Below are 20,833 nucleotides of genomic sequence, written 5' to 3' on the forward strand. Positions count from 1 at the left end.
AACTTGTTCCAATAAAATCCATCTGAAACTTGTTTGTCAACACTTTAAACAGAAACCACAAAACGTCTGATACCAAATTGATCATGTCCTTTGACCACAAAGTCGGTATAAATTCCAAGCTTTGCAACAAACAATTTAACACCTGTAATCCCTTGTTGAAAAAGACATTCCTCTTTTCTAATCAGGCCTGTTCAATGACCTTATTATAATGTTATTATGTTAATGTTACAAAATGTACTGTCAACAATGTGCATTTATGAAATAAAATGCATCAACAATGCACCTTTTTAATCCTACATATTACATGTGCAACAATGCCATATTGTTTTCAAGACTTTTGTTTTTATTATTCTTACACTAAGATAGGACAGGAAGTGTCGCTGAGCAGAGTAATAGATTACTTGCAGTAAAAGATGAGGGTCTGCCATGGGGTGCATGCTCTAACAACAGGCTGGACCAATACCCTCATAGAGATCTTCTAAAAATCCAACTGACAAAGGAACTGACACAAGCACTGTGTGGATGCATCATAAGTCAAAGCGCTTGTTTCAGTCAGTGGAAGAAAATGTCTTGTTTGTCCTGTATGCACTTTGCATCTGCATCTTTGCCATTTCCCTTGCAGGAAATTAAAATTAAATGTTATCACCAAGTACTTCTGTTTTTCATGGACATTTATTGCATTTCTTTGTGAGCAGGTTTCAAACTAGAAACTTCATCTTTTTTTTTCTAACTGGAAAAAAAAATAGCAGCGAGTAGAGCAGAATACCTTAGAATCCTTGGCCTTTCATCCTGTTTCCTCCTCCGCTGTCCCTCTGAATATGCTCTGATCTTTTTTCACCGTCTTTTGTGCTTTGTATCCCTTTCAATTCGTTGTCATTATGATGATGTATTCTCCCATGGTCTGTCACTCTTTCAAAGGTCTGTCTCGGGCCTCGACAAGGAGCCTGATCTGGTTCACATGGAGGCTCATACACCCGATGGAAGTAAGTGTCTCCTACAGACAGTGCACAACAAGCACACACATCAAAGAGTAATGAACAGGTCTCTATAGGAATGAATTCCCTTTGGAGAAAATCTGGCGTCCCCAGGGAAACAGCAACGGCTCGCCCCACCAATAAACCCAAAGCAGGATTTCTGATTAATATGGCCTTTCTTCATCTTCTTCCCTTTTCTGAATGTCAGCTCTATAACTCTGACTGACTGAAGCACACAGGTCTTCTATAGGTGACATAGGTGGATCTGTTTATGCCAGCTTGTGATTTTGAAGCAGTGTCACTGTAAAAAAAAAAAAAAAAAAAAAAAAAAGAGCCTTGCTTTTATCTCATATTACTGGTATATGATTGACAGGCGGAGCTGCTTGTCTGTGGCACACATAATAAGAATAAATCTTGTGCTGGAAGGAAAAGCAAATTAGTCAGAGAACATGTCATACCACATAGACAGGTGAAGTTGAACCCTACCCACACACTCTTGTATTTTATTGATGTCTCACACAAGCAAGACAAATTATTTAATACTTATATATCTGAGAAAAAGTCAGCTGCAGCGGATGATGCCCACAATTACTCTCTTGTTACAGCTCTATAGAATGAATCTGATGAATGCTCACTTTGGATTGCTTATTTAACCTCTGCCTTCTATGTCTCTGACAGATGTGCAATATGTGACATGCAGAGTGCAGATGTGCACAGAAGCTAACAGGAACTACCCATTCCCCGGATACATTGACATCAGCTCTTTGGTGGTTCAAGACGACTACATATTCATACAGGTAGGGCTCTAAACTGTCAGTCCCACTGACGATGGGATACATGATGGATCATGCTAAACCCTGAGAGAACTTCTCTATTATATCTGGGTGTTTATGTCTAATTGACTTGTATGAATTGTATGATTCATTCTATGAATAGTCAGTTGTTCACACCGATATACTGTGTAATCATGTGTCTTCATTTTCCAAGTATCTCTAAGTTATTGCTTTCTACTTGAAAAGAGACGAGACTAATCAAAGAAGCAGAAACACAAGTTAGTGGCCTGCTATGTATAGATAATCAAACCTGAGGATGTGACCTGTACATTAGGGAGTCAATATAATTCCCTTAATTGTCTTCTATGAGATGTGGGTGTGAAGTTAATTAGTTTCATGTTATCTTCATCATCTTATGACTTGGAATGAAGGATCTTGATTTACTAAGATGTGATAAGCTGATTTAAAGGACATCATAGAATGAAACAGCCAGGAGAGGGCTTCGGCTAATGTACACTTTGCCGTACACTTCATTTCGTACCTTCTACTTTTGATTTGCTCAGCTTGCGTTGAGTTAAAAAAGGTCTTGAAATCTGCCTTTGGTCTTCCCCTGTTTAAAGGAGGTGGACCTTCCATTGTAAATAATTACAGGCCAATTTCAAAACATTACATTCTGTGTTTGAGAAAATCATAAGTGATCAATGGAAGGACTTCTTGTAGAATAATAATGTCCTTTTTAAATGTCAGGTTTTAGAAAACAACAAAGCACTGTTACACCTGCACGAAAGGTTTTACATGACATTATTGAAGCCATCGATTGTAAAAAAAAAAAAAAAAAAGTGTGGCTCTTTTTATTGATCTATCTTTTATCTGATCTACTGTTGATCACAGATTATTGATCAACAGCTTACATCAAATTGGCTTACCAAAGCAAGCAGCACAAGGGTTTGACAACCATCTGTCAAATAGAACACACGGGCCCTGATTTACTAAGATCCCAATTAAAGAGTACTAAATAGCGAGTTCACTCCAAAAGATTGCACGTTTGGTTTGTGAGCATTTTGCAGGTGATTTACCAAGAATATTTGTGTGAATTGTAAGAGGTGCAAACCTTGTAGAGGCGGTAGTTATTCAGTCAGGCTTTTGCATGTTCTACTGGTTTATATCACAGAGAGTTTGGACAGAAACAGGATGGCTGCAAGTGCAAAATAGGTTTTTAGTAAGAGAGGCAAATGAACGAGCAGTATTTTCAAGTTTTAGCAGACAACTCTGAATATAACAAAAAGAATATTTAGCTTATCAGAAAACCAAGGCATTAAAAAGGGCCTCTCTTTTCTTCCCGTCATTTATTGAATGAATTGTCATTGTCACAGTAACGGGCAGAAAACAGGGAGGAGGACCCATGTACAGAAAAAACAAAATATTTATTCAAACAAAAAGACCAAGACAAGAAACAAAAACTTACTGTTCAAAAACAAAAATGAGGAACAGTAAAAATCCAAATGATCCAAGAAGACAGGGTACCAAAACACACACTGGACCAACAAACTACAATGAACTGACACAGAGGGTAACAAAAACAGAGACTAAATAGACATGGGGTAATCAGACACAGATGAGTCTAATGACACAGGAGAGACTAATCATGGTAATCAACAAAGCGGGTCATAGCACCGGTCCGTCCTGAGCAAAGGGCCCCGGACCCCATACTCTTGGAGATAGATAGATAGATAGATAGATAGATAGATAGATAGATAGATAGATAGATAGATAGATAGATAGATAGATAGATAGATAGATAGATAGATAGATAGATAGATAGATAGATAGATAGATAGATAGATACTTTATTGATCCCGAGGGAAATTCAAGGAGCACCCCCTACAGGACGCCACGGTTGAACGCCTTCTCCAGATCCACAAAGCACATGTGGACTGGTTGGGCGAACTCCCATGAACCCTCGAGCACCCGATGGAGAGTGTAGAGCTGGTCCAGTGTTCCGTGGCCAGGACGAAAGCTGCATTGTTCCTCTTGGATCCAAGGTTCGACTAACGGCTGGATCCTCCTCTCCAGTACCCTGGAATAGACTTTCCCAGGGAGGCTGAGGAGTGTGGTTCCCCAGTAGTTGGAACACACCCTCTGATCCCCCTTCTTGAAAAGAGGGACCACCACCCTGGTCTGCTAGTCCAAAGGCACTGTCCCTGACCTCCACGTGATGTTACAGAGACGTGTCAACCATGACAGCCCCTGCACATCCAGAGACTTAAGATACTCAGGGCGAATCTCATCCACCCCCCGTGCCTTGCCACCGAGGAGCTTGCCAACCACCTTGGTGACTTCAGCTTGTGTAATGAACGAGTCTACCTCTGAGAGCTCAGCCTCTGCTTCCTCAGTGGAAGACGTGACGGCGGGATTGAGGAGATGCTTGAAGTATTCCTTCAAGTATTCCCGAAGTATCATGTCTGATCACATCTTAGTCCGATCCCTGTCCACTTATCTTTTTCTGCACTACAGTTCTGTTTATACCTGTTTCAACAGTCTACTGCACGTTTACATCATATACACCTGTTCACATGTCTGCTTTCATCTGATACATGCATCTCACATCAACACTGTCCTCTGTATCTAACTGTGACTTGTGTTTTTAACTTGTACTAACATCTAGACACTTTCCTCTCTGCTGTTCTTCGTATCTAACTCTGTGATTGGATTCTAACCTGTACTAACACCCTGACACTTATTCTTCTTTTACACTTTATTCTTGTTGATTGGTTACATTTTTTAATATAGTTGCACTGTACAAATAAAGTTTTTTGAGTTGAATTGAACTGTCTGACAAGATCCCTAGTTGAGGTTGCTTCCTCTCCTGAGGAAATGGACGGTTTGCCAGAATTTCCTCAAGTTCGTCTAAAAGTCCTCCTCCATGGCCTCCCCAAACTCCTCCCAGGCCCGAGTTTTTGCCTCCACAACAGCCCAGGCTGCGGCACGCCTGGCCTGCTGGTACCCGTCAGCTGCCTCAGGAGTTCTATGAGCTAGCAATGCCAGATCGGACTCCTTCTTCAGCCTGACAGCCTCCCTTCAGGGATTACCGCCATGACAGGCACCAGAGACCTTGCGACCACAGCTCGGAGCAGCCTTTTCAACAATGGAGGTGGAGAACATGGACCACTCGGACTCAATGTCGCTAGCCTCGCTTGGGATCTGTGAAAAGCTCTCCCGGAGATGGGTGTTAAAGGCCTCACTAACAGATGGTTCTGCCAGACGTTCCCAACAGACCCTCACTACATGTTTAGGCCCGCAGAGTCTGTCCGGCTTCCTCACCCGTCGCATTCAACTCACTGATCAGTTGACGGCTAAGCCCCTTTCTTCTCCCGAGTGTCCAAAACACACGGCCGGGGGTCAGACGACACGACCACAAAAGTCTATCATCGACCTCTGGCCTAGGGTGTCCTGGTGCCACGTGCATTTATGGGCACCCCTGTGCTCGAACAAGGTGTTTGTTATGGACAAACTATGATTGGCACAGAAGTCCAATAACAAAACACCGCCCGGGTTCAGATAAGGGAGGCCGTTCATCCCAATCACCCCCCTCCAAGTCTCACGGGCGTTACCCACATGAGTGTTGAAGTCCCCCAGTAGAACAATGGAGTCCCCATTCGGAGCACTGTCCAGCACCCGTCCCAGGGACTCCACTGCTGTGCTGAGATAACAGTGAGAGACTCTGTTGTCCGAAAAGCGTAGGGATGCAACCCTCTCACACATGGCGGCTGAGCTGTGGGGCTATGAGCAAGCCCACACCAGCCTGCCACCTCTCATCGTGGGCAACTCCAGAGAAATGAAGAGACCAACCCCTCTCGAGGTGCTGGGTTCCAGAGCCCAAGCTGTGTGTGGAGATGCGCCCGACTATATCTGGCCGGTACCTCTCAAACTCCCGCACAAGCTCAGGTTCCTTCCCCCCCAGTGAGGTGACATTCCATGTCCCAAAAGCCAGAAGCTTTGTCAGGGGATCAGGTGGCCGAGGCCCCTGCCATTGACTGCCCCAAACCTGGGCAGGGCTCCAGGGTAGGGCCCCGGCTGCGTCATGCCAGTCGGCGTCACGGTCCTTATTGCTGTAGTCGTCATCGGGGTTATTTGATTGATTTGATTTGTTTGCCTTGGCAGACCCTGCTGGCGGCATGAAGCCCCTGACAACATAGCTCCAAGGATCATTCGGGTACTCAAACTCCCCCTCCATGATAAGGTAGCAGTTCAGGGGCGAGTCATTTAGTAAGTTAAAACAAAACAAAAAATAATTAAGAAGTTAAAATTTAAAAAAATATTCAGAACTGAGGGTTGGTTTATTTCATTTTTTTCACAATAGGTTTTGTTCTGCTCAAAAACCATTCAAATCATTAAAGATTCATATTGAAATATAATTAAAGCATTTTAATGTGACCACATTTCTACCAAGAAATCCAATGTGCCTTCAAAGCAAAAGTTTGATGTCCAGTGTCTTCTTTATGTACAAATTAGGGCAAATAAAAAAATATTTTCCCTGAACTGAAGCATAATTATTATTATTGAATTTGTTGATGGACTAAAATACTTTTAATATTCATCCCAGTCACTGCCTGGTACATTATTGTAATCATGATTTGTGTGACAGACAAATCTGAAAAAAATGTGCTGAATTTCAAGTAGTGCAGATGCAATTTATGGGTTTCATTTTAATTTAGTCCACAGAATGAATATTATTCACTTTTGACATTATTCAAATTAAGTTTCATACATTTAAAAGTCGACTGGGAAAGTCAGCACAATTACACGGCTAGTCTACCACAACACATACTGTATTTCATTCTAATTTACCTTGAACAACTGTTGTGGTCATGTCTGCTAAATGTGCTTCCAGCACCTGTGCTTAAGATACAAATCTACATATTTGCTTTAGTCTGCTAACCTCTTCACCTGTCAAAGTGTGCGTTCTTCCAATATGGAGCTATAAGAGCTGTTCACAGAAAAAATAACCACCATTATCTTAAAAAAAATAATAAAATCCCCACATGTTGATTCCCTCGATTCGAGACTTTTTCACCCAGTGTCTCAAAGTCTGACATCTGCCTCTGCTAAGCTGAATCCATCTCAAGTGCTGAAAGTGAGTCACTGCTTTCACTTTTGGGCTGCCGGGTGGTGCATTTGTTAGCGCTCTTACCTCACAGCAAGAAGGTCCATGATTTGTATCCCTGTATACAAGGCCTTTATGTGTGGAGTTAGCATGTTTTCCACAGTACAAAGACATGCTTGTTAGATGAATTGGTGACTCTAAATTGCCCGTAAGTGTGAATGTGTGGCTGGTTGACTCTCTCTGTCCAGTATGTCAGCCCTGTGATTGACTTTTAAACAACAACACATACTTTTAATCCCCCCTCTCCCCAAATGACTGGCTCCAGCCTACCACGACCCCAAACGGCAAAAGCGGTTAAGATAATGGATGGAATTATACTTTCACTTGTATGCAATAATTTTTTAAAAAGACAATCCTTATGTGCGATAATCTGTCCAAGCTTTTTATATGCAGCATTAATTTAACAGGAAAAATAGGTTAATCTTATCTCATTTTCTTATTACTATATTAATGACATTATACTAATAATAGCATTGATGTAGTTTTTAAGCAATGTCACCAAGGCCAAATTTGGCAGCCTAAATCAGCTTTAAAAATGTTAAAGCTGCAAGAATGTAACATAACGTAGCCTACATTTTCTAAACTATTACATGACAAATACCAAAATATGCCCAGTATAGGGAAACAAATTTAGTCATATGAAGTCACTAAAAGGTTAGATCTAAATTGGCATGGAGCCTGAATAGCAATAACTCCAAAATGCTGATAGTAGTTGTGGTCTTGCATTCCAAGCTCTCTAATCCAACTTAATGTTTTGTTCAGAGAAGAAATGGGACTTTTCAGATACCAACTTACCTTACAGGAAAGTCATACCTCCAGAACTCTTACTGGTCTTGGCAGCACGTAAGACAAAGAAACTCCAAAGAACCTTCAGTGCTGTTTGACCTCTCTGAAGTCTCTCAAGTAAACTCACAAGCACTCAACCTAAACCTCCCCCTTCACTTCTTGCACCGCCACATTTAAACACATAATGCGTCACAGACGAAAGATCCTGAAAGGGATGGGAGGGGAAGAAAATCAATCATACCAATTTCTCTTAAAGTTCAAACTGCCTCTGGTTACTCTGCCATCGATCTCCCGCTCCTTTATTCGATTGCATGTGGGACTGTTCAGTAGTACTACCCTTCTATATTTCCTCTCCTGGCTTGTTTTCTCTTATTTTAGCACTTACAAGATAAGTGAAAGAATCAGCCCTGTCATACAACATTAATGCTGATATCATTCCTCCTTAGCAGAGAGCCACAAGTTTGATTTGAAGGTTTGCCGTTACTGAGTTCAATGTCGTTATTGACAAAAGGGAAAAGTATATTACAAAGCTGCCGGCTGACTTTACTCTTCGTGGCTCTATGTGTTTGTATGTGTATAATGTGCTTGGCTTCCGTAGCCTCGAGGCTAATGACAAAGCTCCAACACCCACCAGCCCTCTGTTGTCTTGCTGCATAAGCTAACACCAAACAGCTTGGAGTGTTTGCAATGGGTCTAGACCATTAAGGACACCTTTTTACCCTCTGAGACGTCAGATGAGGCTTGGTTAGGCAACGTAAAGATTTCTCTTGACAAAGAATAATGAGACTATTGATTGTCCTAAGAGATATTTACCAAAGTCCACTTTGAAACCACTAAGTGCATTGAGAGGGCAGCATTCTCTGAATGCAAACCAGGTGACGGCTATAAATGGTAAAGTCGAAGGAAGAAAAAAAAACTGTTTTGGGAAAAGTTATTTGAAAGCCAGCAGGACGGAGATAGAGAGAAAGAGAGATTGATGTGTGCTATCATCCACCACTGTAATTGATTGGAGAGAATATGATTTGCTGTCAGTAATGAGGTTAGTCAAGGCCTTGATACAAGGTGTCCTCTGTATTTGAGCAGCAGCTGAGCTTAAAATGAAAAACATGTATATTGTTGCTGCAACAAAGCTAGAATTACTTGGGGATTTTAAGTCAAAGTGGTTTGTTTTGTTTTGTAGGTTCCTACATCGGGGCGAGCCACCTATTATGTGTCCTACAAGAGAGAATCGTTTATACAAACCAAACTCCCCAAATACTCCTTGCCAAAGGTAAGTTGCAGTTTTATTAGACAATTTCATTTATATTTCCACAAGTGGAATCTGACTAATAGTACCGTAAATTCCGTACCATTGAGCGCACCTGGATATAAGCCGCACCGGCTAAAAATAAGTAAATAAATGTATTTGTACATATATAAGCCGCACTTGATTATAAGCCGCAGGTGTCCACGCTATAACAAGAGCTATTTACACAGACGTAGGCTACCGGTAACATCCGCAAATACTGTAGCGTCCGTACGGACGTTAAAGGATGACGAGAGCGTTCAAATAATAACTTTTAATAACCCGATCACTGTCGGCCGTGACCACGCCGTTTACAGCAGAGAGCAACACATAACTTGCCGTAACAATCCAACTCTCTCCCCCAGCGTTCTCTCATACAGCCACTCAACACGTTCTCGCTGGTGCATTCACTGACTCTCCACATAATCGGAATTATGAACACATTATCAACTACTGACTTTGCAACATGAACCGTTACAATACGAAGCCTAGCCGACGGTGTCTGTAACACGGCTGATGAAAAAGATGACCGTAATATATTTCACAAGAAAAAGTCCATCCATTCACTGCCTCAGAATGACTTCATTACTCACTTCCTCAGTCTCTTGTTGTCGCTGTCAGTGTCATATTAACGTGCAGCAGCTCTGTTAGCTTCTTTGACAGCCAGGTCGATCGCCTTTAACTTGAAAGCTGCATCATATGTATTTCTCCGTGTGTTTTCCATCATGAGGGTGCGTGCATGAAGCGCAAAATGACTGATATTAAGATCCGACGTGACGAAGTCAAATGTTTTTGCGGCAGAAGCTCATTGTCCCCCATAAAAAATCCATGCATTAGCCGCACCGGAGTAGAAGCCGCAGTGCTCGAAGTGTGAGAAAAAAGTAGCGGCTTATAGTCCGGAATTTACGGTATATGTTTTAGACTGTTACAGATACCCTTTTTTAAAGAGGGGAGAAAAATGACACATTTCGAATTGTTTTTTAAACATATTTATTCTGATGCTTTAGCAACTTTGTAAAGACACTTTCTTCCAAACTACTTTCTACAATAATTCCGCTTTCCAAGCCCAACACAGTTTGGAAGATGGGTGTTCATCATGAGTCTGATTCTGCTCAAGGTTTCAACCACTTAAAGGAATTTTTTAGTTGCCACTGTAACTTTTTCAAATGTTACTGAGTGCTCACGATGGATTAATGTTTGTTGTCTTTGCAATTAAAATAACAACGGATATGGTATTTTAATTTCTCAAGATCATGAGATAACATTTGCTATACATTGGGGCTGTACAAATATAGACTGACTGATTGATTTAATTATATAATACATAACAATACATTCTTAGCCAATTCTAATGCTCACAACCAAGTCGTCAGCCATTTTGCTAAATCACATGTGCACAGAACGATTGGTATTGTAAACGTTGTTTTTAACACAATGTGTTCTATGAAAACTTTATATTTCAACATTATTAAGAAGAAATTTTGCAACACCAGTATGTCATTGTAAGGCTAGCTTGATTATGTCATTTGACTAATATTGGCTAAGTTCTACTTGTAACTCTGTGACGGAAAAATAAATGTAATTTAGAATCTCAGGGTTAATTAAAAATAGGCTTGATGAGGTGTCACAGTCTTACTCCTTGGAGCTTTTCAGCTTTATTCTGTCAAAACGGCAAATTTATGTAGATTGCTTTAAAAATCTGCTCTCAAGCCTCAGGCGTCTCTGAGTTCTTTTCCACACACATACCCCTTAAATCTGGAACTTTGTCCTTTTAAAGTCATAGTTTTAGCAATGGTACAACACTCCAGGGTGAGCTATACACTGAACAGTATGTCATCAACCATTTATATTTGTACCACAGCATTGATCTCATGACCAGTCCCACAGGGTCAGCATGTTCTTATCCGTCACCTTCCCGCCTCCAGTCATAACTCCTCTTAATCTCTCCCTGCTCCCTGATAGGATTTACACATTGTCAGCACCGATGAGAAGCAAGTGTTTGCGGCAGTGCAGGAGTGGAACCAGAACGACACCTATAACCTCTACCTGTCTGACACCAGAGGGATCTACTTCACCTTGGCCATGGAAAATGTCAAGACTACAAGGGGAATCGGAGGAAACCAGATGTTGGACCTGTATGAGGTAGGCTACAGAAGAAATTGGTCATCCTGGGGGGAAACATACAGTGAGATTTTCATCGATTGAATCAATGGGAAGCTTCAGGGACTATTACTTTCTCACCTTCTTACATTTTGCCATAAAATACCCACACGTCTGCACTAATACAGATTAGAGCACATTTTTTAAATGGGTGCTGATCCCTGAATGTACAAAACATCCACAACTCTACACATGAATACATGGATATATAGGCTGTGCCTGAAACCACATGCTGATGTTCTGCAGACGACATACTAAAACAACACATTCTGCATACAGCATACCAACCTAGTTAGTATGCTTTTAGCAACAGACTGTGAGTCACTTGTTTACTTCTGGTCTGAGCTACGTTGGATAAGCTAGTATCAAGCTAGCATGATCATCTGTTCATAAATAAAATTCAACAACAATACACAGTTCATCAATCCATTACTTTCATTTACTTTTATTCCCTTGGTGAGCTCTGCCAATGGACACTATATAAAAGCCACAATGCATTATGGGCCAGTATAGTATGATCAGTGTGCTCCTGTTTAATGCTTAAAAAAATCTGGCCAATCTAGTATACATCCATTTTTCACATACGCAAAATTGCATACTCAATGCAGATCATACTTACTCAATGTGAAATCACATTAAGTATGAATAGTTTCAGATTCAGCCATATGGCTGCATCACCCATGGGTTTCTGAAATGGACAATCAAAGCCAAATGATGGTGTTCTCTAGATTGGAAGTACTTATTCAAACTGACTTTTGGTCAACCTCAAACAGCTGGAGCTAAGGTTAGGCCCTTAAACCTCCTGTCAAACAGCTACAACAAGCCCGCCCATCAGTCAAATGAGCTATGCCCTTTAACCTTCATAAAATCAAACGGATGAGTTATAAAAAATTACAACCCCCGTACAACGTGTGCAGATTAAGGCATAGATTATTCAGACCTAAGTAGTTATATTATTTGTGCCAGGCTGTAAGAAACATGTTTACTTCTGCATTCAAAATGGGTATTTCATTTTGGGGTGTGTACTGCAGTTTTTTTACACATTCACTTTGGTTTAATTTTTTACCTCTGAGGTTGTGGAAATGAAAGGCCACATCTAATTAAAATGATCAAAAGGGTTACCTGCAAACTAAAAACAAAGGATTTTGCTTATTGTCTCTAGTTCACATCTGTATACAGCTGCAAATTGCCTAAATTGGTTATGAACAACATATGCTCAGAAAAACATTTATTCATGCTCATTTTTTCCCTTTTAATCCTATGGATATCCAACACCTCCTTATCTGACGTGATATTGTTAAACCTCTCTCGATCCGTCAATATCATCAAATTATGATTGTTACAATTTGGCTAAAGTTATTTTATAGAATGCAGATTCAGTGTATTGTTTTCTCTCTACTTGCTCTGCATACACAGTTGAGAGAAGAGTAGAGTTTGTGTAGCAGTTACTTGTTTTACAGGTTTGCATACAAAGACAAGCTGCAGTGGTCATCAATCTTCCTGACAGCAGAAAATAACAGTATGAAGAACATGCTTAATGGGGCTCACTGCCATGCACCTCTGGACTTGTAATGACCTTGTTAGCTTACTGGATAGCCACAGAATGTGTTTGTATTAGCATTCATGGCAGTGTGGTAAAATTCCCTCCTTCTCTACTCCCTGTTGAACCCATTTTATCACTCCCACACTGGCAGGTGTGACTGAAAGAGTAAAGGAAGTGAGATATTGGCCAGCAGCAGTGGCAGCGGTATGGTAATTAACAATGCCATTACCTCTCCAGCACAGTGTGTGTGTGTGTGTGTGTGTGTGTGTGTGTGTGTGTGTGTGTGTGTGTGTGTGTGTGTGTGTGTGTGTGTGTGTGTGTGTGTGTGTGTGTGTGTGTGTGTGTGTGTGTGTGTGTGTGTGTGTGTGTGTGTGTGTGTGTGTGTGTGTGTGTGTGTGTGTGTGCGCGCACGTGTGTGCGCGTGTGCGTGTCCAGCTCCCATTGATGTGCAGCAGTAGTTCAGGCATTCCAGCGCATGCAGTATGAGATGATCAGGTGTGGTGGTCGGAGCTCTGTTCCTGATCAGAACCTAAACAAGAGAAGGATGATACTCTGCTGTTTCTAGTATCAGACCCATTACACACGGGAAGATATATGCTGTGGAACTCATCCCATTTATTGCTTTGTGACTCTGACAAACTGCTCCTCACAGACCTAATGTTCCAGACAGAACATACAGCTTGAGTCAGACAAGAGGGGAGAAAGCAGAGTATGCGAAAGTTGTTTTGTTCTTCCTCTTACAAGTCCTGTCTCTTGCCATTTGGGTCTCTGTTCTCCTTCCATCTTCCTCCCTAAAATCAATTATGCTATTTCACACTGAAAATTGCTGAATTACCCTCTAAATTAGGAAGATTATTTTATTGTCAATCAGATTGGATAAGGGCAATTTCTGTAATCAGGAGGCTTTGTTGTGAAAACTAATTTTCTGTTGACATCAGGGCTCTGCATCACCCACTAAACTTCCCATCAGACTGATGGTGGTTAAGCAGGTGGCTCTCTGGCAATTATCAGTCTGATTGGCTTGGGTTCGCGGTGCATCAAAAACCCTGCATCCCCCTCATCTCGATACAAACTGCTTTGAATGACTGATTGAAGATGTGAAGTGGTTTCAGTGGAGGGTGTTAGATCATCAGGATCAAGCTGGTACTCAGATTGATGTACTCAAACTCACAAAGCATACTGCAAACTAGTCATACAAACTATTATTTTGTTCATGCACATCAAGTAATTTCCTGCTAACCAATAAAAAGACTCATGTAGGCTAAATAAAAGGCTATTCTTAAAGTTGTCCCTCAACACCCAGTAAAGGAGAGAACTCTGGAGAAGTATATGAATTCATACCCTTCGCCAGCAAGCTTTGAGCTGATCTCACAGAAACTGTAACCTTATGTTAATGTCAAACAAAAAAGTATTTGTCTCCATAAATACGGTTAGGTAGACATAAATTAATCAACAGTAGGATAAAGGCCTGCATTTGTGATGGCATTTCTTTTTTTACCCCATTGTCATGGATACCTATACATAACTATATAGATACAATCTGCATGCTCACGTGTATCCTTGTCTTCTTTTGTGCATCATATAAAGGCCAAAGTATTAGATTCAGTTTTAAAAACAGTTAAAACTCATCACATGAGCTTAATTTTTAACAGTAGACAATTAGGTTAACTTGTAATTCATTATGTATTTTATTTTAATATACTTGTTTTTTCCCCTCTATTACATTATTTTTAATGTATTATGTACATTTTTTATGTAAGTATACAAACATACATAAAAAAGGGGCATAGCCACTCCCCACAATCCCCTGAAAGTCCTCCTGAATTGGGAAGAAGAGAACTGTTGCTTGGTTGTGTTTGCTAAATGAATTAAACTATGTAACTCTGCTGTGTGCATCTAGCATGTCAGGTTCGCAGTTCCGCTCAATGAGTACAAGGGAGAAACAGACATGAAAACCATCCAGTTATTCCCTTCTGACGGTAAACAGGTTGTGCTTGATGTGTAAAACTGAATTGTTTTGGGGTTTTTTTACTTCATAAAGGAAATACACTGCTCTACCAAAAAAATTACTTTTTTTCTTGTCCAGGCTCCTGCTTTTAGATTTAGTGAATCATTTGGAAAAAACAACAACATTGTCACTCTGCTTACTTAATATTAAAGCCCATTGTTTTAGCAGTCCAAGAAACTCAGATTGTAGAAATATTTTTTTAAAGCCACAGATATGGCGGGACAATAGGCTTTGGAGACTCTCCGGAGAGTGGGAGTCAAACAAAGCTATGTTTTATTCATCCTCTGTTCTTAGTGAGCAGGTGCATGTCCAGAGTGTCCACGTGCCACCCAAAAATCCATCTGTTAGGCAGAAGTAAATAAAAAATGTGAGTAACTTTTAATTATTATCACAGTAACAGACAACAGTATTTGAAGGGAGAGTTTGTTGGTAATTTTCTCCAGATTCACAGGTTTTGGTTGGGATCGTCTTTTGGTCCTGACAGAACATAATAATTAATGAGCTCTGAAAATGGAATGAAAAAAAAAATGTCTCTAGAAACTGTAAGCCTGTAAAATGTTGACCAATGTCTGCCCCGAGGTACCAATTTGATAAACCAATGATGGAGTGATGAACCGATGACAGAGTTTAGAGGGGGGTGGGTGCACTCATGCTAGTTTTCAAAAAACTACCAATCCTGCCTTTAAAAGAAGAAATAAACTGAGCAGGATGTTGCGTTTAATTAAAAGCATCGAGTGGAATATAAAATCCAGAAAAATAAATCAGACCCACTACAAATGTGTTGAAAATAACTGATTGATTAATTGATTGTAAATAAAAGCAACAGTCCAGAAAACTATTTTTTTTCGACACCTTATAAATAATACATTTAATTGAATTTATAGTGATACATACTTCACCAAAACAGCCTAATAGCCTTTTCTTATACATAGGTGTGTAAGGTATGTTTACATTTGTCTGAAGAGCAAAAACAAAAGAGAATAGAGCTTTGATATGCAGTAAATCCTGAGCCATCATTTCACCCTCCCTCTGTGTTCCATATTGTATGATAATAGGACTGAGTCAACATAGTCCAACGCTGAATACTGTCTCAGCAAACAGAGATGATTGTTTGGAGGGAATGCAGGATTCAAACAGAGGTTCAAAGTTTTTGTGCTAAGCCCTCTGGTTCTGAAAAGGCTTTGTGGTAAAAAAAAAAGAGACTGCTCTGCAAGCTTTTGACGTGTTATATTCTTCTCTTTTCATTTTTTTCTTCTGATGTTAAATTTACAAGACATTTTTTCTGATAAACGATATCATTGGTTCTAAACAAGCGAACAAACATCAGAGCAGCATACTCTGTGATGAAGAGCAGCAGGCTGTTAATCAGAAATAGAATAGAATATATATATATATATATATATATATATATATATATATATATATATTCTATTCTAACATATAGTGTCTTTGTCAAGGTTATGACTCACACTCAGTGTCTGTGATCATGCTCTGATGCACAAAACGTCATTCAGTTTTTCTTTTCTTTATTTCCTGCCGAGATGTTTGAAGTCATTATTGCATGGAGCCACAAATGAGCACATTTTTCCTTTAACACAGCAGCACATTGAGTAGTTTGTGCAACATGTCTGCATCCTTCACTCAAAGAATGTAAAGTGTGGGAGGTATGAGTGATGGATTGAGAGAAATGTATGCTTAGGAGAGATGTCTGCTTCTTGTTTGTTTGCAGGTGTGACTGTGAGTGATAGAGGAGGTGGAAGCGATAAATAATTACTGCAGTGATTGACAGGTCTAGTTTGATGAGGATGCAGGGTCCCTCATTAGCTGAATCTGTCCTGAGCACCATGTTTCTATGACAATGTCAGGTTCCATGCCTATTAGTGCCACTTACACTGACGAACCTCTGCAGGGAGGGGGAACACATCCAACCGGAGCCCCTCATGATGGCAACCATTTGGAGTAACTCTGTCCGTTCCATGACATATCACACTTTGGTAAGGTTGAGGAATATGTCTTTTCTGTGAGAGACAGCTAGCAGGGATGATTGTGGAAGAGAATTTTTTGTGCGTGTGTGAGTGTGTTGCGGTGTTTCAGGAGACTCAGAGTGACTGTGAGAAAACATACAAGGTGTCACTCCCTAACAGTCATCATTTTGTACTGTCTGGATTGCTGAGACATGTGAGGATACAATTACAGATAGCACTTAGCTCAGCATAAGAAAATGCAGCCGACTCTGCTGATGGTGTCTGCCACACTGTCAGCCCCAGTGAGAAAGGATAAGCACACCATTTGCATTTAACTGAGCTGGTGTCACAAAGATTACTGCCTCAGTACCCATAATGCCCTCTGATGAGGGGACTGGGTTTTGCTTCTTCTTGTGCAGAAGGGAACTAGTAGCAAGATGAAAAAAAATATAACAAAAAAAGTCCCTGGGTGAAGCTGAGGTTGAACCTGCAGTGTTTTCCCTGTCCCTTAGGTGGCAGGAATTAAAGGCATGCTGATCGCTAACAAGAGGCAAGACAACCAGGTAAAGACGTTCATCACCTACAATAAGGGCCGTGACTGGAGGCTCCTGCAGGCCCCTGCTAGTGACCTGGATGGAAACGACATTCACTGCATACTGGTAAGATACTATGCTTGAAAATGTTAACTTAAAGGGGAAAATAACAACATTTGCGAAACTGAAAGCTAATATAAAACTTTGAAAATATAGTACAGGGAATAATTTTGCCAGGTTCAAAGTTTGAACTTTAGAATAGTGGCTTTAAACGTGTTTAAGAGGGATTTATTTTCAGTTATAAATAAGATGAACCTTTTGATCTCCAGGTTGTGATGATGCATTATGAGTTTCTATCATGTTTTTATTCTAGTAAATTCTAATGATGTATTTTTGTTAGTCCAAACACCCCACGCCAGAGGATTCTCATTCAATACCACAGTGTGAAAATATGATGTACAGGCTGGAGGGGAATCATGGGAGTTCTGTCTGCTACTCCCCTCTCGATGAAACCGAACGCCACGTTGATCTTAGTCAAGATGAACAGGCGAAACAGACCTGAGGAAGAGAACATGTTTGCAGACATTGTATCCAATTATAATTTACATGACATTTTTATCACAGCAACACATACAGCAACGTTATTGCAACTTTCAGGAGCGATTTTTGCTTCCAAATATAGCGGGCTTTGATCTCTGGTGTCATAGTGGCTCTGTAATGGAGACCGCCACGACAACAAACATCCTCTTACAACTATAAAATAACCTGGAGATGTAGGGATTCTGTTCATTCATATAAATGTTAATGTTGGCACACATCACATTAATTAGTGTACTACTGTAGTGTATATAGCAAATAAGTGTATATATATATATATATATATATGCTCAAATGAAATCAATATGACTTTCGATATTGCTCCTTCAAGCTCTTTACTGTATGTGGGGTGCTTTCACCTGTAAGAGTCTTTAGCAAAAGCAAATTGAGTTAAGTAGTTGAAAATATATGTTTTTGTTATATATTCCCACAAAGTATGCCTAATGTCTGCGTATGAGAAAAGTGATATTGAGATGATAAACTATGCACATTTTTCAAATGTGTCTAGGTTCTGGCAGAAGCAGATTTATTTTTTTGCATCTGTCTCCATCGTTATTAGACCGCCTCCCTGCTACTCATCTAAGAGGTCGACCGTTAGGAGGAATCATGTCTGAGACATTAGGGGGACTTCGTGCTGTTTAAGAAGTGATTTGGTGGCGTACAGGTTCCCTGTGATTGCGCATTCATGTGACATTTTAATTACTGCTGTGGATTCCCTTTTGATTACCCTGTTCAGTCCGCTGCCCTTCATGTCCTTACACTAGTGACACGCTGTCTGCTGCAAAGACAAACGCAGACACGTTTTTTGTTTCTTTTCTTTTTCTGCTCTGTGAACAAATGTAATTGTCTTCTGTTGTGTGCATGCCTTAGAGACTCGCTGTCACACTTTAATGCAAATTCCATTGCTCTTTGTATTAATGACAGATTAAATACAATTAGCCCAACCTATGAAGGCACATTTGCTCATTGTGAGACAAATGAGTCAAGCTAGTTTGTGATGGTTTTGTTTTGTCCTATAAGTTTACTGTCTCACTGATTAGCTGTAAATTCTAAAATTTAAAACAGAGAATTACTCTTATAATTCTTGTATCACACACTTAAACAGTACCAGTGTGAAATCCAGTTTTGCGCCTTGCATTCAAGCTATAACCCTGTTGCACCCAGTATCCTAATTGTTGTAGTTTTGGTCTGAGCTGTTGTAAAATGTATCTCCTGGCCTGTTCCCTTGGAGGCTGTAGAAAGCACTTACAAATTTGAATCCCCAGCTTGCAGTGCCCATGGCCACTCTCAACCAGCATCCCCCCAAGGGGGTCCAGCCATAAGCTAGAAAACCTTTGCCTCTGGTGGTTCAAATCTCCTATGCTAGTTGTAAACACTAATTCATACTTGACCCTGAGGTTCAAGGGGGGGCTTACTTTGCTAACTAGCTAACAGCGACCCTCCCCTCTAGAACCTGCCTCACTGAGAGTGGAGGTTGTAGCAGGTGGGGAGAAAACAAGAAAGCTTTTTAGGGCTGAGTTAATCACATTTAATTGTGTGTTTAAAATTCTATTACTTTCAATCCGAATAGTCTCAAGTTAGAGGTATTATAATTCCTTTTTAGATAATATCATGCTTTTATTTTGAAAGCAAGTATGGAACTTTCCAACACTAACTTAACCACTAAAAATGATCTTTTTTCAGATTTAGAAAAAAAAATAAAAACAGGTAAACAAAGGAGATTTTAAAGGAAAAGCATGGGTATAAAGGCACATTTGTGTTGTTCTTTTCCATAGCTGTGGAAGTAGGAAGATTGTTTAATTACAGTGCACCAAAAGGGCCAAAATAGCAAATTAATAATCCATCCATCCATCAAATATCTATACCACTTTTCCCATTGGGGGGTCACAGGGGGCTGGAGCCGCCGATCCAAGCTGTCATTTGGACTATAGGCGAGACAAACAACCAGCCACAATCACATTCACACCTCAGCAATTAACCTCACGAGCATGTCGATGGGCTGTGGGAGGAAGCCAAAGTAACCAGAGAGAACCCATGCAAGCACTAGGAGAACATGCAAACTCCACACAGAGAGGCTACGGTCTAATGTAAAGTCGCACCTGGAACCTACTCGCTGTGACACAAGGGTGTTAACCACTGCACCACCGTGCAGCCTGTAGTACATGATTAATGCAATACTAAAAATAAATACATTTAAAATAAAATAAATTGCTTTCTGTCCTCATTTAATTGAAACATTAATGCAGATGGCCCTTATTTTACTCATGAAATATGATCCAGTTTCAGTAGAATAATGTGTTAACATTTAGCTGAAATCTGTGTAAACAGGCCACTTTAAACACTGCTCATATGCCTTCCTTTGAGTGACCTTATAGTGATTCCAAAAGAGACGTCGGATAATGGCAAACCAAAACCTAACTTTTTTTTTTTTTTTCTACATTGAGCCCAAATAGTTTGTTAAATGTTTACCAAACAGTGTGGCTTATCAACATTGACAGGAAATACATCAGGAGTATATGAAACATCACAAAATGCCAAAACAAAAAATAATAATTCCGATGAATATTAACGTCTGTGTCAACCTACCCTTTTTTCTTTTTTCTGCAGCCTTTCTGTTCACTTCACCTCCAGCTGCAAATGTCAGAGAACCCGTACCTGTCAGGAACAATCTCCACCAAGAGCTCTGCTCCAGGGATAATAGTTGCCACAGGTAAGACAAAATGCTTAACACAAGTTGTAGGATAGGGATCCACAACCTTTTTACAAACACAGACCTGACCAGCAGCAGTCATATTTTTGATGGACTGATATTGAGGGGGTCAAGGATTCTCGACTGATAACATGTGAAGATGTATGAAGTACAGTCAAAAGCCTAATGCAACTCAAACTAGAAGACACTCAAAAATTCAAACTTACTTTACCATGAGTGTGAGCCTGTTTTCTTGAGAAGAAGTGGTAGCGTGGCATTATGAGTGATGGGCGCAGCTTGTTACATCCAGTATGCAGAGGAGCTTTATTTTGGTGGCAGTCAGAGCAGCAGCCCCAG

General features: G+C 40.3%; 1 protein-coding gene across 2 annotated transcripts in view; it reads left to right on the top strand.

The window, feature by feature from the left end:
• Nucleotides 1-20,833, top strand: part of sorcs3a (sortilin related VPS10 domain containing receptor 3a) — a 215,332-nt gene that overhangs the window by 142,660 nt on the left and 51,839 nt on the right. For both annotated transcript variants that reach the window (XM_079337755.1, XM_079337756.1), the window contains 6 exons: nucleotides 919-983; nucleotides 1,653-1,771; nucleotides 8,878-8,967; nucleotides 10,945-11,124; nucleotides 17,170-17,316; nucleotides 20,395-20,497. In XM_079337755.1, the coding sequence (XP_079193881.1) occupies nucleotides 919-983; nucleotides 1,653-1,771; nucleotides 8,878-8,967; nucleotides 10,945-11,124; nucleotides 17,170-17,316; nucleotides 20,395-20,497 (704 nt within the window). The remainder of the gene's footprint in view (nucleotides 1-918; nucleotides 984-1,652; nucleotides 1,772-8,877; nucleotides 8,968-10,944; nucleotides 11,125-17,169; nucleotides 17,317-20,394; nucleotides 20,498-20,833) is intronic.

This window comes from Symphodus melops (genome assembly GCF_947650265.1).
Source record: "Symphodus melops genome assembly, chromosome: 2".
NCBI lineage: Eukaryota > Metazoa > Chordata > Actinopteri > Labriformes > Labridae > Symphodus > Symphodus melops.